Below are 24535 nucleotides of genomic sequence, written 5' to 3' on the forward strand. Positions count from 1 at the left end.
TAGGGCTCCTTGATGCCATATTCAGTCAAATGCTGCCTCGATGTCAAGGGCAGTCACTCTCACCTCAGCTGATCCAGAATTCCACCAGCTGTTGCACTTTCCGCAGACATATTTGTCTTGGATTGCCTTGGCATCCAATAGCTCCCACATTCCACAACTGCAACATTACACCTGTCCTGCCATTGTTACATATGCTATTAGTTAATTTACTTTTATTACTTTCTTAATTACTTTCTTAATTAATTCTCCTCTGTTTCCCGATCTACTAAGCTTAACTAGCATTAGTAAATAAAACCTGACAACTTGTAAAATTACCTGCGTTTTGAATGATGAACGATAAAAATAACTCACCAACCAATTGCCTACCTTAGATTCAAGGGAAGTCTCACCAGCTGCTGGAGGCTAAAAAAAGATAGGAAAAGGAGCCCCTCTTTCCCCCCCTGCACCGAATTCCCACGTGCACCAAATTTCCAACTTCACTCAGGCAACGTGTCACTCAGGCAAATGTTTCCTCTCACTGAGTCCCCTCGCTGCCTCGATTGAACCTGCCTGCACCACACTCTCAGGCAGTGCACTCCAGACCTTAATCACTCACTGCGTGAAAATGTATTTCCTCATGTCGCTTTTGCTTTTTTTTGCCAACAATTTTAAATCTGTGCCTCTCGTTCTCGATCCTTTCACGAGTGGGAACAGTTTTTCCCTATCTACTCTGCCCAGACCACTCATGATTTTGAATACCACTATCAAATCACCTCTCAACCTTCTCTTTTCTAAAGAAAACAGTCCCAACTTCTCCAATTTATCTTCATAACTGAAAATTATATTTGGGTAACGTACTGCCTTTTCACTTAAAGGAAGAAAGCTTTGCATTTACATAGTGTCTTTCCCAATTTCAGGATGTCCTAAAGTGCTTCACAGCCAATAAAGTATTTTTTGAAATGTAGTCACTGTGGCAATGTAGGAATCATAGCAGCCATTTTATGCACAGCAAGATCCCACAAATAGTCATGTGATAATGAACAGTTAATCTGCTTTATAGTGATGGTGATTGATGGATAAATATTGGCCCCGACACTAGGGAGAACTCCCTTGCTCTTCTTCAAAATAGTGCCATTGGATCTTTTGAAGTCACTTAATGGGGGGGAGGGAGTGAGCAGACGGGGGCCTCGGTTAAACGCCTCATTCACAATATGGGGGTTCGGGGCAATGTGTGGGGAGTGGGATTGTAATTTTGATTTTGCATGATTTTTATTTCCATATCAATGGCTTGATGTCGCTTTCCTCTGGTTTGATATTTTAGCTAACTCCTAAAAAGCAAATACTCGTGAATGCATTTACAGACCCGGGTCACTGATCCATATTTTCCTTTATTTAGATATTGCACACCAGAATCTTCCACTGACCTTGAATGTGCACACGAACCGGGTGACATCGGAAGATGCTCATTCTCCAAATCCCCTGCGTTACAGGAATCATCGACAGCGCAGGTTCTCGATGGAGGTACAATATAGTCTTTCGCTTCAGAAGAGTGTGCTGATTAGTGTCTGGGGCATGGTCATGTTGCTCGAATATTCTAATGCTGTCCTGGTTGGCTTCCCATATTTCATCAACTTGAGGTCATCCAAAACTCTTCTGCCCATATCCAACTCGCATCAAGTTCCCTTTGCTTATCACCCCTATCCTCGCTGACCTACATTAGCTCCTGATCAGGCAACACCTTGATCTTAAAATTCTTATCCTTGTTTTCAAACTCCACCAAGACCTCGCTCCTCCCTATCATTATAATCTCCTCCAGCCTCACAATTGTCTGCGATCTCTCCATTCCTCAAATCGCTCCACCATTGTCTTCAGCTGTCTAGTTCCCAAAGTCTGGAATTCCCTGCCCAAACCTCCACCCCTCTCCTCATTTAAGACGCTTCTTAAAATTTACCTTTTTGACCAAGCTTTTGGCCACCTGTCCTAATATCTCCTTACGTGGCTCGCTGTCAATTTTTGTTTGATAACGCTCCTGTGAAGCACCTTGGGAATGTTTTACTTGGTTGCTGGTGCTATATAAATGCAGCTTTATGTTGAAAATCTCTCTTAAGACTTGGGTTCGGATTACGACAGGAGAAATATATAGGATTACACAAATGCACAGCATAGAAACAGGCCATTCGGCCCAACTGGTCTATGTTGGTGTTTCAGCTCCAGCCTCTTCATCTAATCCTATCAGCATATCATTCTATTCCTTTCTCCTCAATGTGTTTATCTAGCTTACCCTTAATGCATCTCTGTTATTCGCCTCAATTACTCCGCGTGGAATTAGGTTGATTGCGCAGAATACACAGCACAAAAATAGGCCATTCGGCCCAACCAGTTAATGTTGGTGTTTACGTACCACTCGCACCAATTGCATTCTCCTTTTCTTTCCCCTTTACCTCACAACCTACGTCATCCCCCTCGCCCCCAGGACTTCAGCAAGAGACTGTCACTGCCAATGGACATTAGGCTACCCGAGGAATTCCTACAGAAGCTGCAGTTGGAGAGCCCACCCCTTCCCAAGACCCTGAGCAGGACATCCCGGAGGGCGTCACTGGTGAGTCAATCACTGCGAGCTGTCAGAAGCTCCTGTCTCTCATTATGCAGGAATGAGCACAGGTCATCCAGTCCCGTGAGCCTTTTCCGCCTGCTGTGTATAGCACCATCTTTACACTGTCCCCATAGCGATAGAGGGTATCCGTCTATGTGGAGTTTGTCGAAAGGATCAGATACTAACGCGGATAAAGGCAAAATACTGCGAATGCTGGAAATCTGAAACATAAACAGAAAATGCTGGAACTACCCAGCAGGTCTGGCAGCAACTGACGAAAGGTCATTGACCTAAAGCGTTAACTCTGTTTCTCTCTCCGCAGATGCTGGCAGACCTGTGGATAATTTCCAGCATTTTCTGTTTATATTGCAGGTACCAACTAGGCTTGTATTCCTGCGAGTATAGACGACTAAGGGATGATCTAATTCAGGTCTTAAGATGATCGATAGGAGGCGCTAATGAGTTCTTGCTGAGTTTTGTACACAGTTTATGGGATCCTCCCTAACAAGAGGCAATTAAAATTTCCCTGCCCATGCTTGGCAAGTCTTCAGAGGCTGCACTTTGTCACTTGCTCAGTATCATGGTTAACAGTCCTAAATGGAGACCAGTGACTGGAGGATCAAATAACAGTACAACAAAACACAGAGTGAGGAATGCGGGCTGGAATAATCTTTCCTTTTAGTATAGAACAGAAGTGGGCAAACCTTTCGGTTTGGGAATGGAGATTGCATGTACCCATAAATGCTCAAGAAACAAAGAATTCGTGTTCAAACAGGGACAATACAATTTTGCTTTAAAATGAACACTGTTAACATAATACTTTTGAACAATGCACTGTTAGAAAATCACATCAGTGAGTTGTTTGTTGAGTTTACCACATAATCGTATTTCTCCTAGCAGAACACCAATTTTATTATATCTGAAACTTTTCGGTGCACTGCACTATGTAATCATTTGATCGATTATTGATGACTTCTTTGCGTTTAAAACCGTAATTAACTTTGCTGAATTATCAGTACTTCTCCATTCCAGAAGCTATCATGACAAAAAAAACTTTCCTCCTCTAACAGCCCTGCCCCACATCACAAATATCCTTAACACGTAGAAACAAAATGTTCAAAGAAAGAAATAACAAAAGTTCTAATTCTTAAATGCCCAAAATTATCAGACAGCGGCTGCTGCTGAAAATAAACTAAACCACATATCTTTGGCCTCCTTGTCTCGGGAGACAATGGGTAAGCGTCTGCAGGTGGTCAGTGGTTTGTGCAGCAGCGCCTGGAGTGGCTATAAAGGCCAATTCTAGAGTGACAGACTCTTCCACAGGTGCTGCAGATAAAATTGGTTGTCGGGGCTGTTACACAGTTGGCTCTCCCCTTGCGCCTCTGTCTTTTTTCCTGCCAACTGCTAAGTCTCTTCGACTCGCCACGCTTTAGCCTTTATGGCTGCCCGCCAGCTCTGACGATCACTGGCAACTGACTCCCACGACTTGTGATCAATGTCACAGGATTTCATGTCGTGTTTGCAGATAATCATAATAATGATGATTTGTAGCAGACAGAATAATGTGAGTGAGGGAAATCCCTGACAGACTTTTTGTTTAACAGTGGCGCCCATATCTGTCTGCTCACATCCGCACTGGTGTTTCCCACCTGAATCCACTTCACTCTATATCATGCTCCTCGGAATTGAATTGAGTTATGAATCTTCTTGAAATAAAAAGTTTTCTCCGAGTTGCTGTCGTCCCGGGAATCCTGCCAAAAATCCCAACGGCTCTTCGCAGCCTTGCCATTGGTGAGTCCCGGCGATACAGGGCCCATTGAGAGTTGCAGTTCACAATGCCTGGCTCCCAGTAGGAAAGACAAATGTGATGGACTGCAACTCCCAAGGTGCAACACTGTGCAGCTTGAGGGCCGGATCAAAAACTCCCACCGGCCAGATGTGACCTCCGGGCCGGAATTTGCACACCCCTGGTATAGAAGATTAAGGGCTGATTTAATTGACCTGCCTAAGATGTTTAAAGGAATTAATAGGGTAGCTAAAAAGAAACTATTTCCTCTGGTAGGGGTGGGGGGAGAGTTCAGAACAAGGGGGCATAACCTTAAAATTAGAGCCAGGCCGTTCAGGGGCAACATCAGGGAGCACTTCAACACTCAAAGGGTAATGGAAATCTGGAACGCTCTCCCCCAAAAAGCTGTTAAGGGTGGGGAAGGTGTAGGGGAGGGGGGTCAATTGAAAACTTTAGAACTGAAACTGATAGATTTTTGTTGGGTAAAAGTATTAAGGGTTACACAACCAAGGCTGGTAAATGGAGTTAAGTTACAGATAAGCCACGATCTTGTTGAATGGCAGAACAGGCTCAAAGGGCTGAATGGCCTCCTCCTGTTTCTATGTAACTCCCAAGGCTTTACAGGTCCGATAACAAAAATCGGACTGTCCGAAAACCAGAATTGTCTGGTTTTGAAAATAGTCAAAACCCATTTTGTAGAACAGGGCCCTCTAGAGGTGAGACAGGGCTGGTCAAGACAGTTCATTAGTGAAACTGTGGCTATGTTTGTGCTCACTGAAACTACCCTTAGAGTGTTATTTAAATGTTTAAATCACTTGCAAACGGTGTTTTTCTGTACAGTTACAGCAAGATATGGAGTTTTTTTGCGACAGTTTAAGTTACAAAAATTCTGAACCATTGCAATTCCTTGGGTCAAGGATACTTTTTTGCATCAATTCATTCAATACATTATTATTTATTCTTTTCCATACTTTATTTCCTGTACAGGTATCTTTTATTCAATGGTTTTGGCCCAGGTTGGGCTACCGATTTTATTGTCCAAAATCCAGGAAAATCCAGAATCCGGCACCGTCTCGGTCCCAAGGGTGTCGGAATTTGGATATCGGACTGTATTAGATTTTCCTCTATCGCCTTTGAGTCAATGCATAGAAGGGGCTGCTGATTTGCTGTCATCTGTTTCACAAAATCTACCTCTCAATCTTCTTTCCCACTAATTCCCAACCAATGGTATACCTTGTCACCAAGTGGTGATTTCCATTCACTACATAGTTCATAGAAACACAGGTAGCCTTGATAGTAACTACCCCTCACCCAGCGAGAATAATGACTAGAGATTACATTCAGGCCTGGTCCACTTACTGACCTGACGTCGCACCTGCCAGTCACAGGACCTAGGACTCCATTCCCTGTCTTATGGAAAGTCAAGGTAATCCCAGGCCAATGTAAAGTGGGTTGGAGACTCATCATCACAAACTCAGTCTCTAATTTCTGTCATTAGCATCCGTGCTAAACAACATTGACATGATCGGACAAAGTGAACATGGATTTACGAAAGGGAAATCATGCTTGACAAGTTTACTGGAATTTTTTGAGGATGTTACTAGTAGAACAGATAAGGGAGAACCAGTGGATATGGTGTATTTGGACTTTCAGAAGGCTTTCGATAAGGTCCCACATAAGAGATTAGCGTGCAAAATTAAAGCACGTGGGATTGGGGGTAAGGCACTGACATGGATAGAGAACTGGTTGGCAGACAGGAAACAAAGAGTAGGAATAAATGGTTCTTTTTCTGAGTGGCAGGCAGTGACTAGTGGGGTACCGCAGGGATCAGTGCTAGGACCCCAGCTATTCACAATATATATTAATGATATAGATGAGGGAATTAAATATAATATATCCAAGTTTGCAGATGACACAAAACTGGGTGGGAGTGGGAGCTGTGAGGAGGAAGCAGAGAAGCTCCAGTGTGATTTGGACAGGTTGAGTGAATGGGCAAATACATGGCAGATGCAGTATAATGTGGATAAATGTGAGGTTATCCACTTTGGTAGCAAAAACAGAAAGGCAGATTATTATCTGAATGGCGATAGATTGGGAAAGGGGGAAGTGCAGAGAGACCTGGGTGTCCTTATGCACCAGTTGCTGAAAGTAAGCAGTTAAGAAGGCAAATGGTATGTTGGCCTTCATAGCGAGAGGATTCGAGTACAGGAGCAAGGATGTCTTGCTGCAATTATACAAGGCCTTGGTGAGACCACATCTGGAGTGTTGTGTGCAGTTTTGGTCTCCTTATCTGAGGAAGGATGTTCTTGTTATAGAGGGAGTGCAGCGAAGGTTCAACAAACTGATTCCTGGGATGGCGGGACTGACGTATGAAGAGAGATTGGGTTGATTAGGCTTGTATTCGCTAGAGTTTAGAAGAATGAGAGGAGATCTCATATAAACCTACAAAATTCTAACAGGACTGGACAGACAAGATGCAGGAATGATGTTCCCAGTGGCTGGGGAGTCCATGACGAGGGGTCACAATCCAAGGATAGGGGTAAGCCATTTAGGACTGAGATGAGGAGGGATTTCTTCACCCAGAGAGTAGTGAACCTGTGGAATTTTCTACCACAGAAAGCAGTTGAGGCCAAAACATTAAATATATCCAAGAAAGAGTCAGATATAGTTCTTAGGGCTAAAGGAATCAAGGGATACGAGACGAAAGCAGGAACAGGGTACTGAGTTTGGACGATCAGCCATGATCGTATTGAATGCGGTGCAGGCTCGAAGGGCCGAATGGCCTACACCTGCTCCTATTTTCTGTTTCTATGTGCCAGCCCTGGGTCCATGGGTAGTGCTCTCAGCTCTCACCCAGAAGGTTGAGCATTTAAGTCCCACTCCAGGGACTTGAGCACACAATTTATGTGGACCCTTCTGGCACTGAGAGGTTGCTGCACATTCGGAGGTGCTGACTTGTGGATGAGTCATTAAAATCAGGGTGTATTCTCTCGGGTAGATAAAAAAGATCCCATGATACTATTCAATGAGGAGCTGGGGTTATGTCCCGGTCGATATTTATCCCTTAACTATCGCCAATGAAACAGATTATCTGGTGGTTGCTGTTTGTGGGAGCTTGCTGTATGCAGATTGGCTGCTGTGCTTCCTGTGTTACAGCAGTGAGTGCACTTCAAAAGTTTAGCCACCAGAGATCATCGCAGTTGCTCACGTAAGCGAAATGTTTTCTTCCATGAAGCTGTTTTAATTGACTTATGTTTCCTTCTCCGTAGTCTGACATCGGCTTTGGGAAACTGGAGACTTACGTCAAATTGGACAAGCTGGGAGAGGTGAGGTCGAACATTCACTGAACTTACAACAAGTTCTTTCACTTCCTTTCTATTTTCCGGTTGGGGTCCTGGCTGGGAAATTTCCTCGAACTGTAAGAGATGGGTTAATATCGATTTATCTCAGATTAACTTAAAGTTTTTACCTGCTGTGTGTTTCAATGTCCAGTGGGAATTAAAAACACACAGAGACTTCAGGTGATAGCTATCCAGCAACAGGCTAGCCTTGTCTCAGTCCCACCGGTATCACAGCTGTTCTCCTGGGGATGAACTCCTCCAAAGACACATCTGCACAAGCAAGTGATCACTCGCCCATGGGAAAGTCTTGGGTTCCTGTAACTGTCTCGAACGGACTGACTCGATTGACAGTTCAGCCAAAGGTGACAGCTTGGGGAGCAATTCTTGTTAAAACTGACAGCTAATTGGATGAGGTAATATGGAAACGCACAAACTCTCACATAGCCGGAATGAAAGAAAGGTTTTAAATGGACAGTGATTCAGAAGTCTTGGCCAACCGTTCTCCTCAAACTCAAAACCAGTGTCATTGGTGAATGTTCCAATAATTGGTTTTACCATTAAGTGTTACCTTAAATATATGTGTAATTATATCATTGTATACTTATTTCCTATCTCTAACAAAGGACACAGATTTAAGGTGTTTGGCAAAACAACCAGAGGTGACATAAAGAAACATTTCTTCAAACAGCAAGTTGTTGTAATCTGGAACACACTGCCAGAAAGAATGATGGAAACGGCTTCAGCAGTAACTTTCAAAAGAGTTTTAGATAAGTAGTTGAAAGGAAAAATGTTTACAGGGCTATGGAGAAAGAACAGGGGAGTGGAATTAATTGGATAGCCCTTCCAAAGGCCGGCACAGGCATGATGGGCCAAATGGTCTCTGCCAGTCCTGTATCATTTGATGACTCAATATATGACTTTAAAGCCTCTTCTCTTGAGTATGAGTAAGAACATCCATTCTCAAATAGGACACTCCCGCAATTGGCGATGGCATTGTTTTTGTCCGGTATATCCCGAGTGATTTTGCCGATCTGCCTGGGATTGTGACAATTGGACCCCGACCCTCCCACCATCCCCCTAACCTTGAGATCTGACCTGGAAATCCTGCAATCTTCCTAAAGGTGAACTGAAACACTGGAGGGACACAAGGCTGATGTTGGTCAGATTTTATCAGAGTGAGTGAATGCACCAAGTAGCAGTTGTATCAAGTCTCACGAACATACAAATTAGGAGCAGGAGTCGGCCCCTCGGTCCCTTGAGCCTGTTCCGCCATTCAATAAGGTCATGGCTGATCTGACTGTAACCTCAACTCCACATTCCTGCCTACCCACAATAACCTTTCACCCCCTTGCTTATCAAGAGTTTATCGACCTCTGCCTTAAAAATATTCAAAGACTCTGCTTCCACCGCCTTTTGAGGAAGAGAGTTCCAAAGACTCACGACCCTCTGAGAGAAAAATTTCTCATCTCTGTCTTAAATGGCAACCCCTTATTTTTAAACAGTGACCCCTAGTTCTAGATTCTCCCACAACGGGAAACATCCTTTCCACATCCACCCTGTCAAGACCCCTCAGAATGTTATATGTTTCAATCAAATCGCCTTTTACTCTTCTAAACTCCAGCAGATACAAGCCTAGCCTGTCCAATCCTTCCTCAAAAGACAACGCGCCCATTCCAGGTATTAGTCTAGTAAACCTTCTCTGAACTGCTTCCAACGCATTTATATTCTTCCTTAAAGAAGGAGACCAGTACTGTACACAGTACTCCAGACGTGGTCTCACCAATGCCCTGTTTAACTGAAGCATAACCTCCCTACTTTTGTATTCAATTCCCCTCACGATAAATGATATTCCCTTTTGAAGGCCTCAATTGAACTTGATTCCACAGGCAGTACATTCCAGATCAGAACAACTCACTGTGTGAAAAAACAAATTTTCCTCATCTCTCCCTTGATTCTTTTGCTAATTACCTTCAATCTGTGTCCTCTGGTTACCGACCCTCCTGCCACTGGAAACAGTTTCTTCTTATTTACTTTATGAAAACCCTCGTCTCGCAAATCTCCCTTTAACCTTCTCTGCTCTAAGGAGAATAATTCCAATGTCTCCATATAACCTAAGTCTGTCATCCCTGCTGACATTCCAGTAAATCTCCCCTTAACCTTCTCTGCTGTAAAGAAAATAACCATACTTTGTCCAGTCTCTCCAGCATCTCTGCATTACTCTTTCAGGGAACCTACGCCACAGTGTTTAAGGGCAGAAGCAAGTTAACGGAAAACCTGGTGGCACTGAAGGAAATCCGACTGGAGCATGAAGAGGGGGCTCCATGCACTGCAATACGAGAAGGTACGGTCCAATCCCCAAACTCCGCTCCACATCTTGGTAATGCTAGCTCTGGTGGAAGGCTGGCCTGCTGTGTGCAATGGGAGAATGCAACTTTGGTAGCAATCCTCAACTGTACAATGTTGGCCGTAGAGCTGTTGCTTATGAGCCAAAATAACGTGGGATCGATTCTCACTCCTGACGCATAAGCAGAAAATCCAGGTTGACGCTCCCAGTGCAGTGCTGAGGAAGTGCTGCACTGCCGGAGGTGCTGTCCTTCAGATAATATGTGAAACTGAGGCCCTGCCTGCCCTCTTGGGTGGATGTAAGTGATCCTGTAGCAGCATTTGGAAAAAGAGCAGGAGAGTTCTCCACGGTGTCCTGGCCAATATTTATCCTTCAACCAACATCATTAAATCAGAAGAGCTGGTCATTATTGCATTGCTGTTTTTGTGGGATCTTGCTGTGCACAAGCTGGCGGCCATGTTTCCCACATTGCAACAGTAACTACACTTCCAAAACACTTCATTGGTTGTAAAGTGCTTTGGGACATCCTGAGGTTCTACGAGTATCATTTATACAGCTGATAAGTGTAATTGTGATAGTTGTGTCATTATTGCTTATGCTCGTGCTGCTTATACTAGCAATGAAAGGCATATAACATTCTTACAGGGCCCGACAGGGTCGATGCAAGAAGGATGTTTCCCCTGGCTGGGGAGTCTAGAACCAGGGAACACAGTTTCAGAATAAGGGGCAGGTCATTGGAAGGTCGAATTTGAATGCAGAATACAGGCTTAAAGACAGGATTCTTGGTAGTGTGGAGGAACAGAGGTATCTTGGGGTCCATGTCCACAGATCGCTCAAAGTTTCCACCCAAGTTGATAGGGTTGTTAAGAAGGCGTATGGTGTGTTGGCTTTCATTAACAGGGGGATTGAGTTTAAGAGCCGCGAGGTTATGCTGCAGCTCTATAAGGCCCTGGTTCGACCACACTTGGAATATTGTGTTCAGTTCTGGTCGCCTCATTATAGGAAGGATGTGGAAGCTTTAGAGAGGGTGCAGAGGAGATTTACCAGGATGCTGCCTGGACTGGAGGGCATGTCTTATGAAGAAAGATTGAGGGAGCTAGGGCTTTTCTCATTGGAGCGAAGAAGGATGAGAGGTGACTTGATAGAGGGGTACAAGATGATGAGAGGCATAGATAGAGTGGATAGCCAGAGACTTTTTCCCAGGGTGGAAAGGGCTATCACCAGGGGGCATAATTTTAAGGTGATTGGAGGAAGGTTTCGGGGAGATGTCAGAGGTAGGTTCTTTACACAGAGAGTGGTGGGTGCGTGGAATGCGCTGCCAGCGGTGGTAGTAGAAGCAGATACATTAGGGACATTTAAGTGACTCTTGGATAGGTACATGGATGATAGTAGAATGAAGGGTAGGTAGGTAGTTTGATCTTAGAGTAGGTTAAAGGTTCGGCACAACATCGTGGGCCGAAGGGCCTGTACTGTGCTGTACTGTTCTATGTACTATGTTCATTAAAGACTGAGATGAGGAGGAATTTCTTTACTCAGAGGATGGTGAATCTTTGGAATTCTCTACCCCTGAGGGCTGTGGAGGCTCAATCATTGAGTATGTTCAAGACAGAGATTGCTAGATTTCTGCATATTAAAGATGTCAAGAAATATGGGGATAGAGTGGGAAAATAGTATTGAGGTAGAAGATCAGCATGATCTAGTTTAATGGCCGACTCCTGCTCCTATTTCCTATGTTCCTAAGAGGCTATATAAATGAAAGTCTTACCTTTTTTACAGGATAGCCCCAGTTTGATCACTCATGCAAGACCCAGATATCATCTGGTACCTCACCCAGGTGCCTGTTCTGGATGGATGTGTGATACCCGGACAGTGTGTGGCAACAAGCTATTGCACCATGGAGGGCATCACAACTGAATCCACTATCCTGACAAGTATAAACACATATAAAAACAAGAAATGCTGGAACCACTCAGCAGGTCTGGCAGCATCTGTGGAAAGAGAAGCAGAATTAACGTTTCGGGTCAGTGACCCTTCTTCGGAACTGACAAATATTAAGAATATCACAGATTATAAGCAAGTGAGGCGGGGGTGGGGCAAGAGATAACAAAGGAGAAGGTGTAGATTGGACAAGGTCACATAGCTGACCAAAAGGTCATGGAGCAAAGGCAAACAAGTAGAAACACATATTTCCCATCAGCAATTAGCCCTAGGATTCTGATTTTTTTAAAATTTACTCATGGGATGTGGATGTCATTGGCTAAGCCCATCCCTAATTGTCCCTTGAACTGAGTGGCTTGCTATGCTGTAAGAATGCCAGATTTCCTTCACTAAATGAGATTAGATTAGATTAGAGATACAGCACTGAAACAGGCCCTTCGGCCCACCGAGTCTGTGCCGACCAGCAACCACCCATTTATACTAATCCTACACTAATCCCATATTCCTACCAAACATCCCCATCTGTCCCTATATTTCCCTACCACCTACCTATACTAGTGACAATTTATAATGGCCAATTTACCTACCAACCTGCAAGTCTTTTGGCTTGTGGGAGGAAACCGGAGCACCCGGAGAAAACCCACGCAGACACAGGGAGAACTTGCAAACTCCACACAGGCAGTACCCAGAATCGAACCCGGGTCCCTGGAGCTGTGAGGCTGCAGTGCTAACCACTGCGCCACTGTGCCGCCCATCATTCGTGAACCAGATGGGTTTTTACAACAATCGACAATGGTTTCATGGTCACCATTAGACTAGCTTTTTAATTATTGAATTCAAATTTTACCATCTGCCGCAGTGGGATTCGAACCCATATCCCCAGAGCACCAGCCTGGGCCTCTGGGCACTGCACTTGGCACTTTGTTATTTTGTGTGGAAGTGCGGAAGGAATTTTGTATCATTTTTATCAGCCAGTAGATGGCAGTGCTTCCCCACATAAATCAATAGTTAACATGCATGTCCTCAGTACCTTGCTCTACGGCAGCGAGGCCTGGACAACGTATGCCAGCCAAGAGCGACGTCTCAATTCATTCCATCTTCGCTGCCTTCGGAGAATACTTGGCATCAGGTGGCAGGACTATATCTCCAACACAGAAGTCCTTGAAGCGGCCAACATCCCCAGCTTATACACACTACTGAGTCAGCGGCGCTTGAGATGGCTTGGCCATGTGAGCCGCATGGAAGATGGCAGGATCCCCAAAGACACATTGTACAGCGAGCTCGCCACTGGTATCAGACCCACCGGCCGTCCATGTCTCCGTTATAAAGACGTCTGCAAACGCGACATGAAATCCTGTGACATTGATCACAAGTCGTGGGAGTCAGTTGCCAGCATTCGCCAGAGCTGGCGGGCAGCCATAAAGACAGGGCTAAATTGTGGCGAGTCGAAGAGACTTAGTAGTTGGCAGGAAAAAAGACAGAGGCGCAAGGGGAGAGCCAACTGTGCAACAGCCCCAACAAACAAATTTCTCTGCAGCACCTGTGGAAGAGCCTGTCACTCCAGAATTGGCCTTTATAGCCACTCCAGGCGCTGCTTCACAAACCACTGACCACCTCCAGGCGCGTATCCATTGTCTCTCGAGATAAGGAGGCCCAAAAGAGAAAAAGAGAACATGCAGCAATAATAATTTGCATTTATATATATACCAGTGCAAGACAGCGAGGGCAGGAAGGAGGGTTAGTGGCATCAGGTCCATGGTCTTGAAGGGGGTAAATTCAAAACTGTGGAAGCAATATTTCAGTGAGCAAGTGGTCACTCAGACTGTCTTGGGATGTGGAGGAAGCAGTTGGTACTGATTAATTCAACTGCAAATTAGATTTCTTGCAGAAAATAAGATTTTGTGCTGCAGCATGTGAGTAGGGCAGCACAGTGGCACAGTGGTTAGCACCGCAGCCTCACAGCTCCAGCGACCCAGGTTCAATTCTGGGCACTGCCTGTGTGGAGTTTGTAAGTTCTCCCTGTGACTGCGTGGGTTTTCGCCGGGTGCTCCGGTTTCCTTCCATGGCCAAAGATTTGCAGATTGATAGGTAAATTTGCCATTATAAATTGCCTCTAGTATAGGTAGGTGGTTGGGGATGTGGTAGGAATATGGGATTAATGTAGGATTAGTATAAATGGGTGGTTGATGATCGGCACAGACTCGGTAGGCTGAAGGGCCTGTTTCCGTGCTGTATCTCTAAATAAATAATCCGAGGCACGATGTGTGGTGAGTGAAGAGTACTTGGGAGGAACAGGTGAGTTTTGGACCTATGGCTCCCAAAGCTCTCCACTACTGGGGGTTTTCCTCACCTCATGTCTGGGTCTGGTGTTGACTCACTGATAGAGATTATTCACTGTGATTAGTCAATAACTCCATTATCATTGTATCATGTGACTACTAGGATGCAGAAGGTGAACTAGACAGACCCTGGTCTTTTTTTGTCCAGTAATTTCTACATTCCTACGAAGGGAGCTTGGGTGATCAACAATACAGGTTGTGAGATTGTGAGACTGTGAGTGATGTGTGCACGTGAGATTGTGAGTGTGTGTGTGTGTGTTTGTAAGTGTGTGTGTGTGTATCCATGTGTGAGACACTGTCTGTGTTTGTAAGTGTATGTGTGTGTGTATCTGTGCATCTGTGTCTGTGCGTCTGTGTGTGAGTATCTGTGTGCGTCTGTGTGTGAGTATCTGTGTGTGTGTCTGTGTGTATGTGTCTGTGTATGTGCCTGTGTGCATCTGTATGTGTGTGCCTGTGTGCGTCTGTGTGTGAGTGTCTGTGTGTGTGTGTGTGTGTCTGTGTGTGTATGTGATTGTCTGTGTGCGTCTGTATGTGTGTGTCTGTGTGTGTGTCTGTGTGTGTGTGTCTGTGTGTGTGTGTCTGTGTATGTGATTGTCTGTGTGCATCTGTGTGTGTGTGTCTGGGTGTGTCTGTATGTGCATATCTGTGTGCGAGTGTCTGTGTGTGTCTGTGTGCATCTGTGTACGTCTGTGTGTCTGTCTGAACCAAACTACTTCCACCTCCATAACTTCTCTCACCTTCACCCCTACTTCAGCCCATCTGTTACTGAAACCCCAATCCTCAACTTTATCAGCTCCAGATTTGATTATTCCAATGGTGGGTCTCCAATCCTTCACTCTCCGTAAACTTCAGCTCATCCAAATCTCCAGTCCCCTTATCCTATCCCAGATAACATCCCACCTGATACAGGTAGTACTTGTATACTGTGAACTGAAAGCTAGATGTTCCCCCGACAGAAGAAAGGATATTGTAGAAATTGCATTGTAACAATTCTCATATCCCTTTGTTATTCCTTGATGGAATGTTCTATAAGAGCTGAAATAACAGCAGCAAGTTATTACTACATCAATTTGAGTAATTATTCAGACATAACATGGGCGGCACAGTGGCGCAGGGGTTAGCACCGCAGCCTCACAGCTCCAGCGACCCGGGTTCAATTCTGGGTACTGCCTGTGTGGAGTTTGCAAGTTCTCCCTGTGTCTGTGTGGGTTTTCGCCGGGTGCTCTGGTTTCCTCCCACAGCCAAAAGACTTGCAGGTTGATAGGTAAATTGGCCGTTATAAATTGCCCCTAGTATAGGTAGGTGGTAGGGGAATATAGGGACAGGTGAGGATGTGGTAGGAATATAGGATTAGTGTAGGATTAGTATAAATGGGTGGTTAATGGTCAGCACAGACTCGGCGGGCCGAAGGGCCTGTTTCAGTGCTGTATTTCTAAATCTAAAAATCTAAATCTAGACAGTGGTGACAAGGATAATCAGTTTGAATATCTTTGTTACTTGAGTGATGATATACCTTGTAAATGAAATATTGGCATAAGTTAGAATATCAGACAGTATCGAATGCCAGAGTGAAAGGCTTAATTTTTATTTTATGGGAAAGAAACTTGCAACAGATAGCAAAAAGAAAGCAGATTTTTCTTACTGTTTGCAGATTAGAAACATGTATGTAGATTAGTAATGGTATTGCTCCAGCCAGATATGTGTACGTGTCTGTGAATATGGATATGTGTGTTTTTGTGTATATATTTGCGTGTGTGTGAGAGAGTATAGATGCTTGCGTTTGTGTGTGAGAGTCGACGAGAGATTTTAACTCACTCAAAACCCGTTCACTTACAGAGTTAAAATCGGGCTTTATGTATGTGTGAGTGCATTTGTAGAGATGTACTGAGATGTACTCCTTAAAAGGAAGGGGTTAATGCTCAGACCTGTCTGTTTGAGGCATGTTTGATGTAAATATTTCCTGAAGTCCATCAATATGAGTACTGACAAAACTGGAAGTGTGTGAGAGCAGGAAATATGCACCATGTCCTGTCTGAGCGAGATAATACTGGATTAATACAAGACTCTTGGGTTCCACAGGCTGATGGTGGTAAGACTGTGAGATACCCAGTCTTGAAACTACAATCTGTGAACTGTTCCACTGCACAGCATAACAATAATTTTTTCATTCAATCATAGCTAACTGGCTGTCTAGGCTTCCAAACATTTTTCTGTAGGTTTCTCTCCTGCTCTCCTGATCAGGCTGGGATATAGAATTCCATCATTCCAACAATCCTACTGGATAGCCTCTCTTACTGTGTGAGACGAGATGCATTGACATCCTGTTCAACTATGAAAGGCATCATAGCCAAGTCTGATCTTGCCTTCACCCATTGTCTTTATACATCTATCGGTTACGGCAGTCATAGAGTCGTACAGCATAGAAACAGGCCCTTCGGCCCACCGTGTCCATGCCGACCAGTGGCACAGTGGTTAGCACCGCAGCCTCACAGCTCCAGCGACCCGGGTTCAATTCTGGGTACTGCCTGTGTGGAGTTTGCAACTTCTCCCTGTGTCTGCGTGGGTTTCCTCCGGGTGCTCCGGTTTCCTCCCACAGCCAAAGACTTGTAGGTTGATAGGTAAATTGGCTATTGTAAATTGCCCCTAGTGTTGGTAGGTGGTAGGGAAATATAGGTACAGATTGGGATGTGGTAGGAATATGGAATTAATGTAGGATTAGTATAACATGGGTGGTTGATGGTCGGCACAGACTTGGTGGGCCAAAGGGCCTGTTTCAGTGCTGTATCTCTAAACTAAAACTATACTAATCCCAGCTGCCTGCATCAATTCCATATCCCTCTATGCCTTGCTCATTCAAGTACCTGTCCAGATGCCTCTTAAATGTTGCTACTGTTCCTGCCTCTATCGCCTCCTCTGGCAGCTCATTCCAGATACCCACTATTCTTTGTGTGAAAAATTAACCCCTTTGATCCCCATTAAACCTCCTCCCTCTCACCTTAAATCTATGCCCTCTAGTTTTATCCACCCCTACCATGGTAAACAGACACTGGCTATCTACCCTATCTATACCTCTCATAATTTTATATACCTCTATCATGTCCCCTCGCAGCTTCCTTCGCTTCAGGGAAAACAGACCCAGCCTATCCAATCTCTATAACTCAAGCCCTCCAAACCAGGCAACATCCTTGTTAATCTTTTCTGCACCCTCTCTAGCTTCAACACATCTTTCCTGTAGTGCGGTGACCAGAACTACACACAGTACTCCAAATACGGCCTAACCAACGTTATGTACAACTGCAACATGACGTCCCAACTTTTGTACTCAATGCCTCGGCCAATGAAGGCAAGCATGCCATATGCCTTCTTCACCACCCTGTCGACCTGTGTTGCCACTTTCAGGGAACTATGTACTTGCACCCCAAGGTCTCTCTGCTCAACAACAGTCCCCAGGGCCCTGCCATTCGCTGTATATGTCCTGCCCTGGTTTAACTTCCCAAAATGCATCGCTTCGCACTTGTCTGCGTTAGATTCCATTTGCCAATCCCTTGCTACTTTCCCAGTTTATCTATATCCTGTTGTAACCTTAGACAACCTTCTTCACTGTCCACTATACCACCAATTTTGGTGTCATCTGCAAACTTACTAATCATGCCCCCTACATTCACATTCAAGTCATTAATATATATGACAAATAACAGAGTGCCCAGCACTGATCCCTGCGGCACACCACTGGTCACTGGCCTCCAATCTGAAAAACAATCCTCCACTACCACCCTCTGCCTCCTATCACCAAACCAATTTTGTATCCAATTTGCTAGCTCACCCTGCATCCCATGTGTTCGAACCTTCTGGATCAGCCTACCTAGGGGACCTTGTCAAAGGCCTTGCTAAAGTCCATGTTGACAATGTCCATCATCCTGCCCTCGTCAATCCTCTTGGTCACCTCCTCGAAAAACTCAATCAAATTCGTGAGACATGATTTCCCACGCACAAAGCCATGCTGAGTATCCCTAATCAGACCATGCCTTTCCAAATGCATATAAATCCTGTCTCTCAGAATCCCTTCCAATAACGTTCCCACCACTGATGTAAGGCTCACCGGCCTGTAGTTTCCTGGCTTATCTCTGCTGCCCTTCTTAAATAAAGGCACAACATTAGCTATCCTCCAGTCTTCTGGTACCTCACCCGTGGCTAACGATGATACAAAAATCTCTGCCAGGGCCCCAGCAATCTCCTCCCTTGCTTCCCATAGCATCCTAGGGTACACCTGGTCAGGCCCTGGGGATTTATCCACCTTAATGCGCTTCAAAACCTCCAACACCTCCTCCTTTGTAATGTCGATATGTTACAGGATATCGCTGTTCCTTCCCTTGAACTCACTAGCTTCCATAACTTTCTCCACGGTAAATACGGACGAGAAATATTAATTTAAGACCTCGCCCATTTCCCGTGGCTCCACACATAGATTGCCACACTGATCCTTAAGGGGACCTACTCTCTCCTTAGCTACCCTTTTACTCTTAATATACTTATAGAATCTTTTAGGATTCTCCTTTATCTTATCTGCCAGGGAAATCTCATGGCCTCTTTTCGCCCTCCTAATTTCCTTCTTAAGTGTAGTCCTACATCTCCTATACACCTCGAGGGACTCGCTCGATCCCAGCTGCCGATACCTGACATATGCCTCCTTCTTTGTCCTGACCAGACCCTCAATATCCCTCGTCAACCAAGGTTCCCTAAACTTGCCAGCCTTGCCCTTCCATCTAACAGGAACATGCCGGCCCTGAACTCTCCCTATCTCACTTTTAAAAGCCTCCCACTTGCCAGACGTCCCTTTACCTGTAAACAGCCTCTCCCATTCAACTTTTGAGAGTTCCTGTCTGATGCATCGAAATTAACCTTCCCCCAATTTAGGACTTCAAACTGAGGACCAGTCCTATCCTTTTCCATAACTACCTTGAAGCTAATAGAGTTATGGTCACTGGTCCCAAAGTGCTCCCCCACTGTCACATCAACCACCTGCCAATCCTCATTTCCTAAGAGGAGGTCGAGTGTAGTCCCTTCTCTAGTAGGGCTGTCCACATACTGCTTCAGAAAACTATCCTGGACACACTTAACAAATTCTTCCCCATCTGATCCCTTAGCACGAAGGCAGTCCCAGTCAATATTAGGGAAGTTAAAATCACCTACTATTGCAACCCTATAATTCCTACACCTATCTGTGATTTCCTTACATATATGCTCCTCCACTTCCCTCTGACTATTGGGGGGCCTCTTGTATAATCCCATCAAAGTGATCACCCCTTTCTTATTTCTAAGTTCTACCCATATGGCCTCGCTGGACATTCCCCCCGGGATAACCTCTCTTAAGTACTGCCGTGATGTCCTCCCTAATCAATAGTGTAACTCCCCCTCCTCTCTTACCTCCACCTCTGTCACGCCGGAAGGATCGGTACCCCGGAACATTGAGCTGCCAGTCCTGCCCATCTCTCAACCACATTTCCGTAATAGCTATAATGTCACAATCCCATGTACCGATCCATGCTCTGAGTTCATCTGCCTTACCTGTAAGGCTTCTTGCATTAAAGTAAATGCAGTTTAGCCTATCAGACCTTCCACGCTCCCTGTCCTGCCCCTGCCTGGCCTGCCTACTGGACTTGCTTGCTTTAACCTCTACATTTGCCTCAACTATCTCATCGGAGAGACTACTACTTTGGGTCCCACCCCCCCTGCAAGAGTAGTTTAAACCCTCCCGAGTAGTACTAGCAAACCTCCCCGCAAGGATATTGTCCCCTTCCAGTATAGGTGCAACCCGTCCTTCTTGTACAGGTCACCTCTGCACCAGAAGAGATCCCAATGATCCAAGTAGCTGAAGCCCTCCCGCCTACACCAGTTCTTCAGCCACGTGTTCATTTGCCTTATCCTCCTAGTCGTACCCTCACTAGCACATGGCACAGGGAGTAATCCTGAGATTACAACCCTAGACGTCCTGCTTTTTAACCTTCTGCCTAACTCCCTATATTCACTTTGCAGGACCTCATCTCTCTTCCTGCCTATGTCGTTAGTACCAATATGGACCACGACCTCTGGCTGCTCACCCTCCCCTTTCTGTATGTCCTGCAGCTGCTCCGAGACATCCTTGACCCTAGCACCAGGGAGGCAACATACCATCCTGGAGTCTCGTTTGCGGCCACAGAAATGCCTATCTGCACCCCTTTCAATAGAATCCCCTATCACTATAGCTCTTCTAACCCTTTTCCTACCCTGCTGTGTAGCAGAGCCCTCTGAGGTGCCACTAACTTGGCTGTTGCTGCTTTCCCCTGGGAGGTCATCCCCCCCCAACAGTATCTAAAGTGGTTTATCTGTTTTGAGAGGGGGATGACCACTGGGGATTCCTGCACTACCTGCCTGCGCCTACTACTCCGTCTGGTGGACACCCATCTCTTTTCTGCCTGTGCAGCCATTACCTGCGGTGTGAGCACCTCACTAAACGTGCTATCCATGACGTCCTCAGCATCGCGGATGCTCCACAGTGAATCCGCCCGCAGCTCCAGCTCCGTAATGCGGGGTAGCCAGTAGCTGCAGATGGATACACTTCCTGCACACATGGTCATCAGGGACACTGGAAGCATTCCTGATTTCCCACATAGCGCAGGAGGAGCATATCACGGGGCTGAGCTCTCCTGCCATGACTTACCCTCAGGTTAATTAGTTATTCCTTTATTTAAAAAATACTATTTACACTAGGGGCCTTGTTCTACCCACTCCAATCTAAAGTCCTTAAAAAAAAACACTTTGGTAGTACTCACCTTATCACCAGAGTTTTTTTTTCAGCAAAAAAAACATTCCCCTTATTTTTAAAAAATATTCTCACAGCTGCTCCTCACCAACCAATCACCTTGCAGCTCTCCTGTGACGCCACTGTTGCCTTTTTTTTTCAAAACTCCGGTGCACTGGAAGAGGTTCGACTGCTCTCTTCTCCGCTCCGCTTCCGGAAGATAAGAGACTGGGCCTCGATCCTTGGGTTGGATTTATAGGCTCCGCTCTCGGCGTTCTCCCCACAGGTCCGCTCCGTTCCTCTCCGCTCTGCTCCCGGAAGGTAAGAGACTGGGCCTCGATCCTCGGGTTGGATTTATAGGCTCCGCTCTCGGCATTCTCCCCACAGGTCCGCTCCCAGAAGGTAAGAGCTTCTTGAGTGTTGTTGGAGCTGCACCCATCCAGGCAAGTGGAGAGTATTCCATCACACTCCTGACTTGTGCCTTGTAGATGGTGGACAGGCTTTGGGGAGTCAGGTGGTGAGTTACTCGCCACAGGATTCCTAGCCTCTGACCTGCTCTTGTAGCCACGGTCTTTATATGGCTACTCCAGTTCAGTTTCTGGTCAATGGTAGCCCCTAGGATGTTGATAGTGGGGGATTCAGCGATCGTAATGCCATTGAATGTCAAGGGGAGATGGTTAGATTCTCTCTTGTTGGATATGGTCATTGCCTGGCACATGTGTGGCGCAAATGTTACTTGCCACTTATGAGCCCAAGCATGGATATTGTCCAGGTCTTGCTGCATTTCTACACGGACTGCTTCAGTATCTGAGGAGTTGCGAATGGTGCTGAACATTGTGCAATCATCAGCGAACATCCCCACTTCTGACCTTATGATTGAAGGAAGGTCATTGATGAAGCAGCTGAAGATGGTTGGGCCTAGGACACTATCCTGAGGAACTCCTGCAGTGATGTCCTGGAGCTCAGATGATTGACCTCCAACAACCACAGCCATCTTCCTTTGCGCTAGGTATGACTCCAACCAGCAGAGAGTTTTCCCCCTGATTCCCATTGACTCCAGTTTTGCTAGGGCTCCTTGATGCCATATTCAGTCAAATGCTGCCTTGATGTCAAGGGCAGTCACTCTCACCTCACCTTTTGAGTTCAGCTGTTTTGTCCATGTTTGAACCAAGGCTGTAATGAGGTCAGGGGCTGAGTGGCCCTGTCGGAACCCAAACTGAGTATCACTGAGCAGGTTATTGCTAAGCAAGTGCTGCTTGATGGCACTGTTGATGACACCTTCCATTACTTTGCTGATGATTGAGAGTAGGCTGATGGGGCAGTAATTGGCCAGGTTGGACTTGTCCTGCTTTTTGTGTACAGGACATACCTGGGCAATTTTCCACATTGCTTTCGTCTCTTCTCCAGAGGGCTGTGGAAGCTCAGTCATTGAGTGTATTTAAAGCAGAGATTGACAAATTTCTAAATGCCAATGTCATAAGGGGATCTGGGGATAGTGTGGGAAAGACATTGAAGTGGATGATCAGCCATGATCATATTGAATGACGGAGCAGGTTTGTTGGGCTGAATGGCCTATTCCTGTTTCTCCATTCCTATGTTCCTAGAGTGACAGAGAGTCTGAGAAAGAGAGGGAGTGAGAAAGGCAGACAGTTTGGGGGAGCGTGAGGGAGGCAGAGAGAGTTGTGGAGACTGTGAAAGAGAACAACGCAGTGAGAGTAAAAGAGGTGGTGAGTGTGAAAGACAGAGAGTGAGTCAAACAGAATGTGAGAGGCAGGGTGAGAGAGAAAATATGTGTGAGAAAGTATGAAGGAGAGTGTTTGAGATAGTGAGAAAAATGGAACGCGTGAGAGAATCATGAGAACATGAGTATCAGGAGCAGGAGCAGGCCACACAGCCTCACGAGTCTGCTCTGCCATTCAATAGGTTCAAGCCTGCTTCTCTACCTCAAATCCACTTGATCCACATATCCCCTAGTCTCCAAAATCCAACGACCTCTGTCTTGAATATACTCAATGACTAAGCAGCCACAGCTCTACTATATAGCCGACCCCTTATCCAACACTATGATCTCCAGTTCTAGGCTCTCCAGGAGAATGAAACAGCCTCTCGGCCTCTATCAGTATTAGGGCTAGATTTTGTTCTCGCCCAGGTGTCGGGTTCCATGGCGTGGGGTGGGGGGGGGGGGGTGGGAGGGAGACCTGAAGATGGCCCTGGATGAGGCCCGTCACGGACTTCGATGGCTCCATGGAGGCCCTCCCAACACTGGGTGATGGGACCACAATTTAAATATTCAAATGAATAAAATTAATAAATTTAAATAGAATTATCCGCGATCTTGAGGGCCTGCCGCGATCTTTGGCGCAGTGGCCAGCACTCCCATGCCTTCAGATCCCCGTCTGGGGAAATGCGGCACCACACTGGTGGGGAGGGGGGAGGAGGCGGGGGTGGGGGGGAGATGGGACCAAATACACGGAATAGGTGCAGGAGATGGTGCGAAGGGGTTGAACCATAAACGTTGTGCAGTTGCTGCCGGGGGGGGAAGGTCAGATGTAAAAGATAAGTGTTTTGAGCAGGAGAAAGGCAAATAGTTATTGTGATTGTTATGAGGGGGCGGATTGGGAAAGGGGCATTAGAAATGTATTTATTTAATTCGGGGGATAGGACTTTAAAAATTTAAATTGGGCGGCAGGGTTGGCTGCCCTTTAAAATGGCGCCAGTGCCTGCACACAGGCAGCTGATGTCATTGCCCAGGACAGACTGCACCCCACCTTCTACGAGATTGGGGCAGGGTGGGGGGAGATTCGGGCTGCCCCAGCTATTTAAATGAGTCAGCGTGCTTAAGAGCACGGTGGCTCTTTGGTGTGCGGTCCGCCATTTTTTGAGCTCACTGTCGATCCCAGCCCATAGTGTGGGTAATTTTATCTTAGGCAGTGAATGAAATTCTGGTGGATTTATAATGGGTGAGCAGAAATGACCCTAGGATGTGTGAGAGAACAATATATGAAGTTGGGGGTGGGGGGAGAAGTGCGGTAGTGTGTTGTGTGAGAAAGAGTGTGAGGCTGAATGAGTTCATGTGAGGACAGAGAGTATGTGAGAGAGGCAGGGTGTGACAGATGGACAGAGTGTGTGAGCGACAGAAAGAAATAAGACCATTGTGTGAGGTGTTGGTGAGAGAATGTATGTTAGTGTGGGAGGGATCTAGTTATTGATAACTGCATTTTTAAGAGACTGACTCTCCTACACGAAAAGGGATAGTGCGTAAGTGGGTTGTCATTGAAGTGTGGAGATGTGTCCCAATTAATTGTTGTGTTCTTTCTCAACAGTCTCGCTGCTAAAGAATCTGAAACATGCAAACATCGTCACTCTGCATGACATCATTCACACTGACCGCTCACTCACTCTTGTCTTTGAGTATCTGGTAAGACATCAAACTGGGG

General features: G+C 45.8%; 1 protein-coding gene across 1 annotated transcript in view; it reads left to right on the forward strand.

Moving 5' to 3' along the window:
• Positions 1 to 24535, forward strand: part of LOC137383976 (cyclin-dependent kinase 18-like) — a 127413-nt gene that overhangs the window by 60079 nt on the left and 42799 nt on the right. Inside the window, exons 3-7 of the mRNA XM_068057472.1 lie at positions 1376 to 1500; positions 2453 to 2578; positions 7628 to 7684; positions 9926 to 10040; positions 24422 to 24516. Coding sequence (XP_067913573.1) covers positions 1376 to 1500; positions 2453 to 2578; positions 7628 to 7684; positions 9926 to 10040; positions 24422 to 24516 — 518 coding nt within the window. The remainder of the gene's footprint in view (positions 1 to 1375; positions 1501 to 2452; positions 2579 to 7627; positions 7685 to 9925; positions 10041 to 24421; positions 24517 to 24535) is intronic.

This window comes from Heterodontus francisci, chromosome 25 (assembly GCF_036365525.1).
Source record: "Heterodontus francisci isolate sHetFra1 chromosome 25, sHetFra1.hap1, whole genome shotgun sequence".
NCBI lineage: Eukaryota > Metazoa > Chordata > Chondrichthyes > Heterodontiformes > Heterodontidae > Heterodontus > Heterodontus francisci.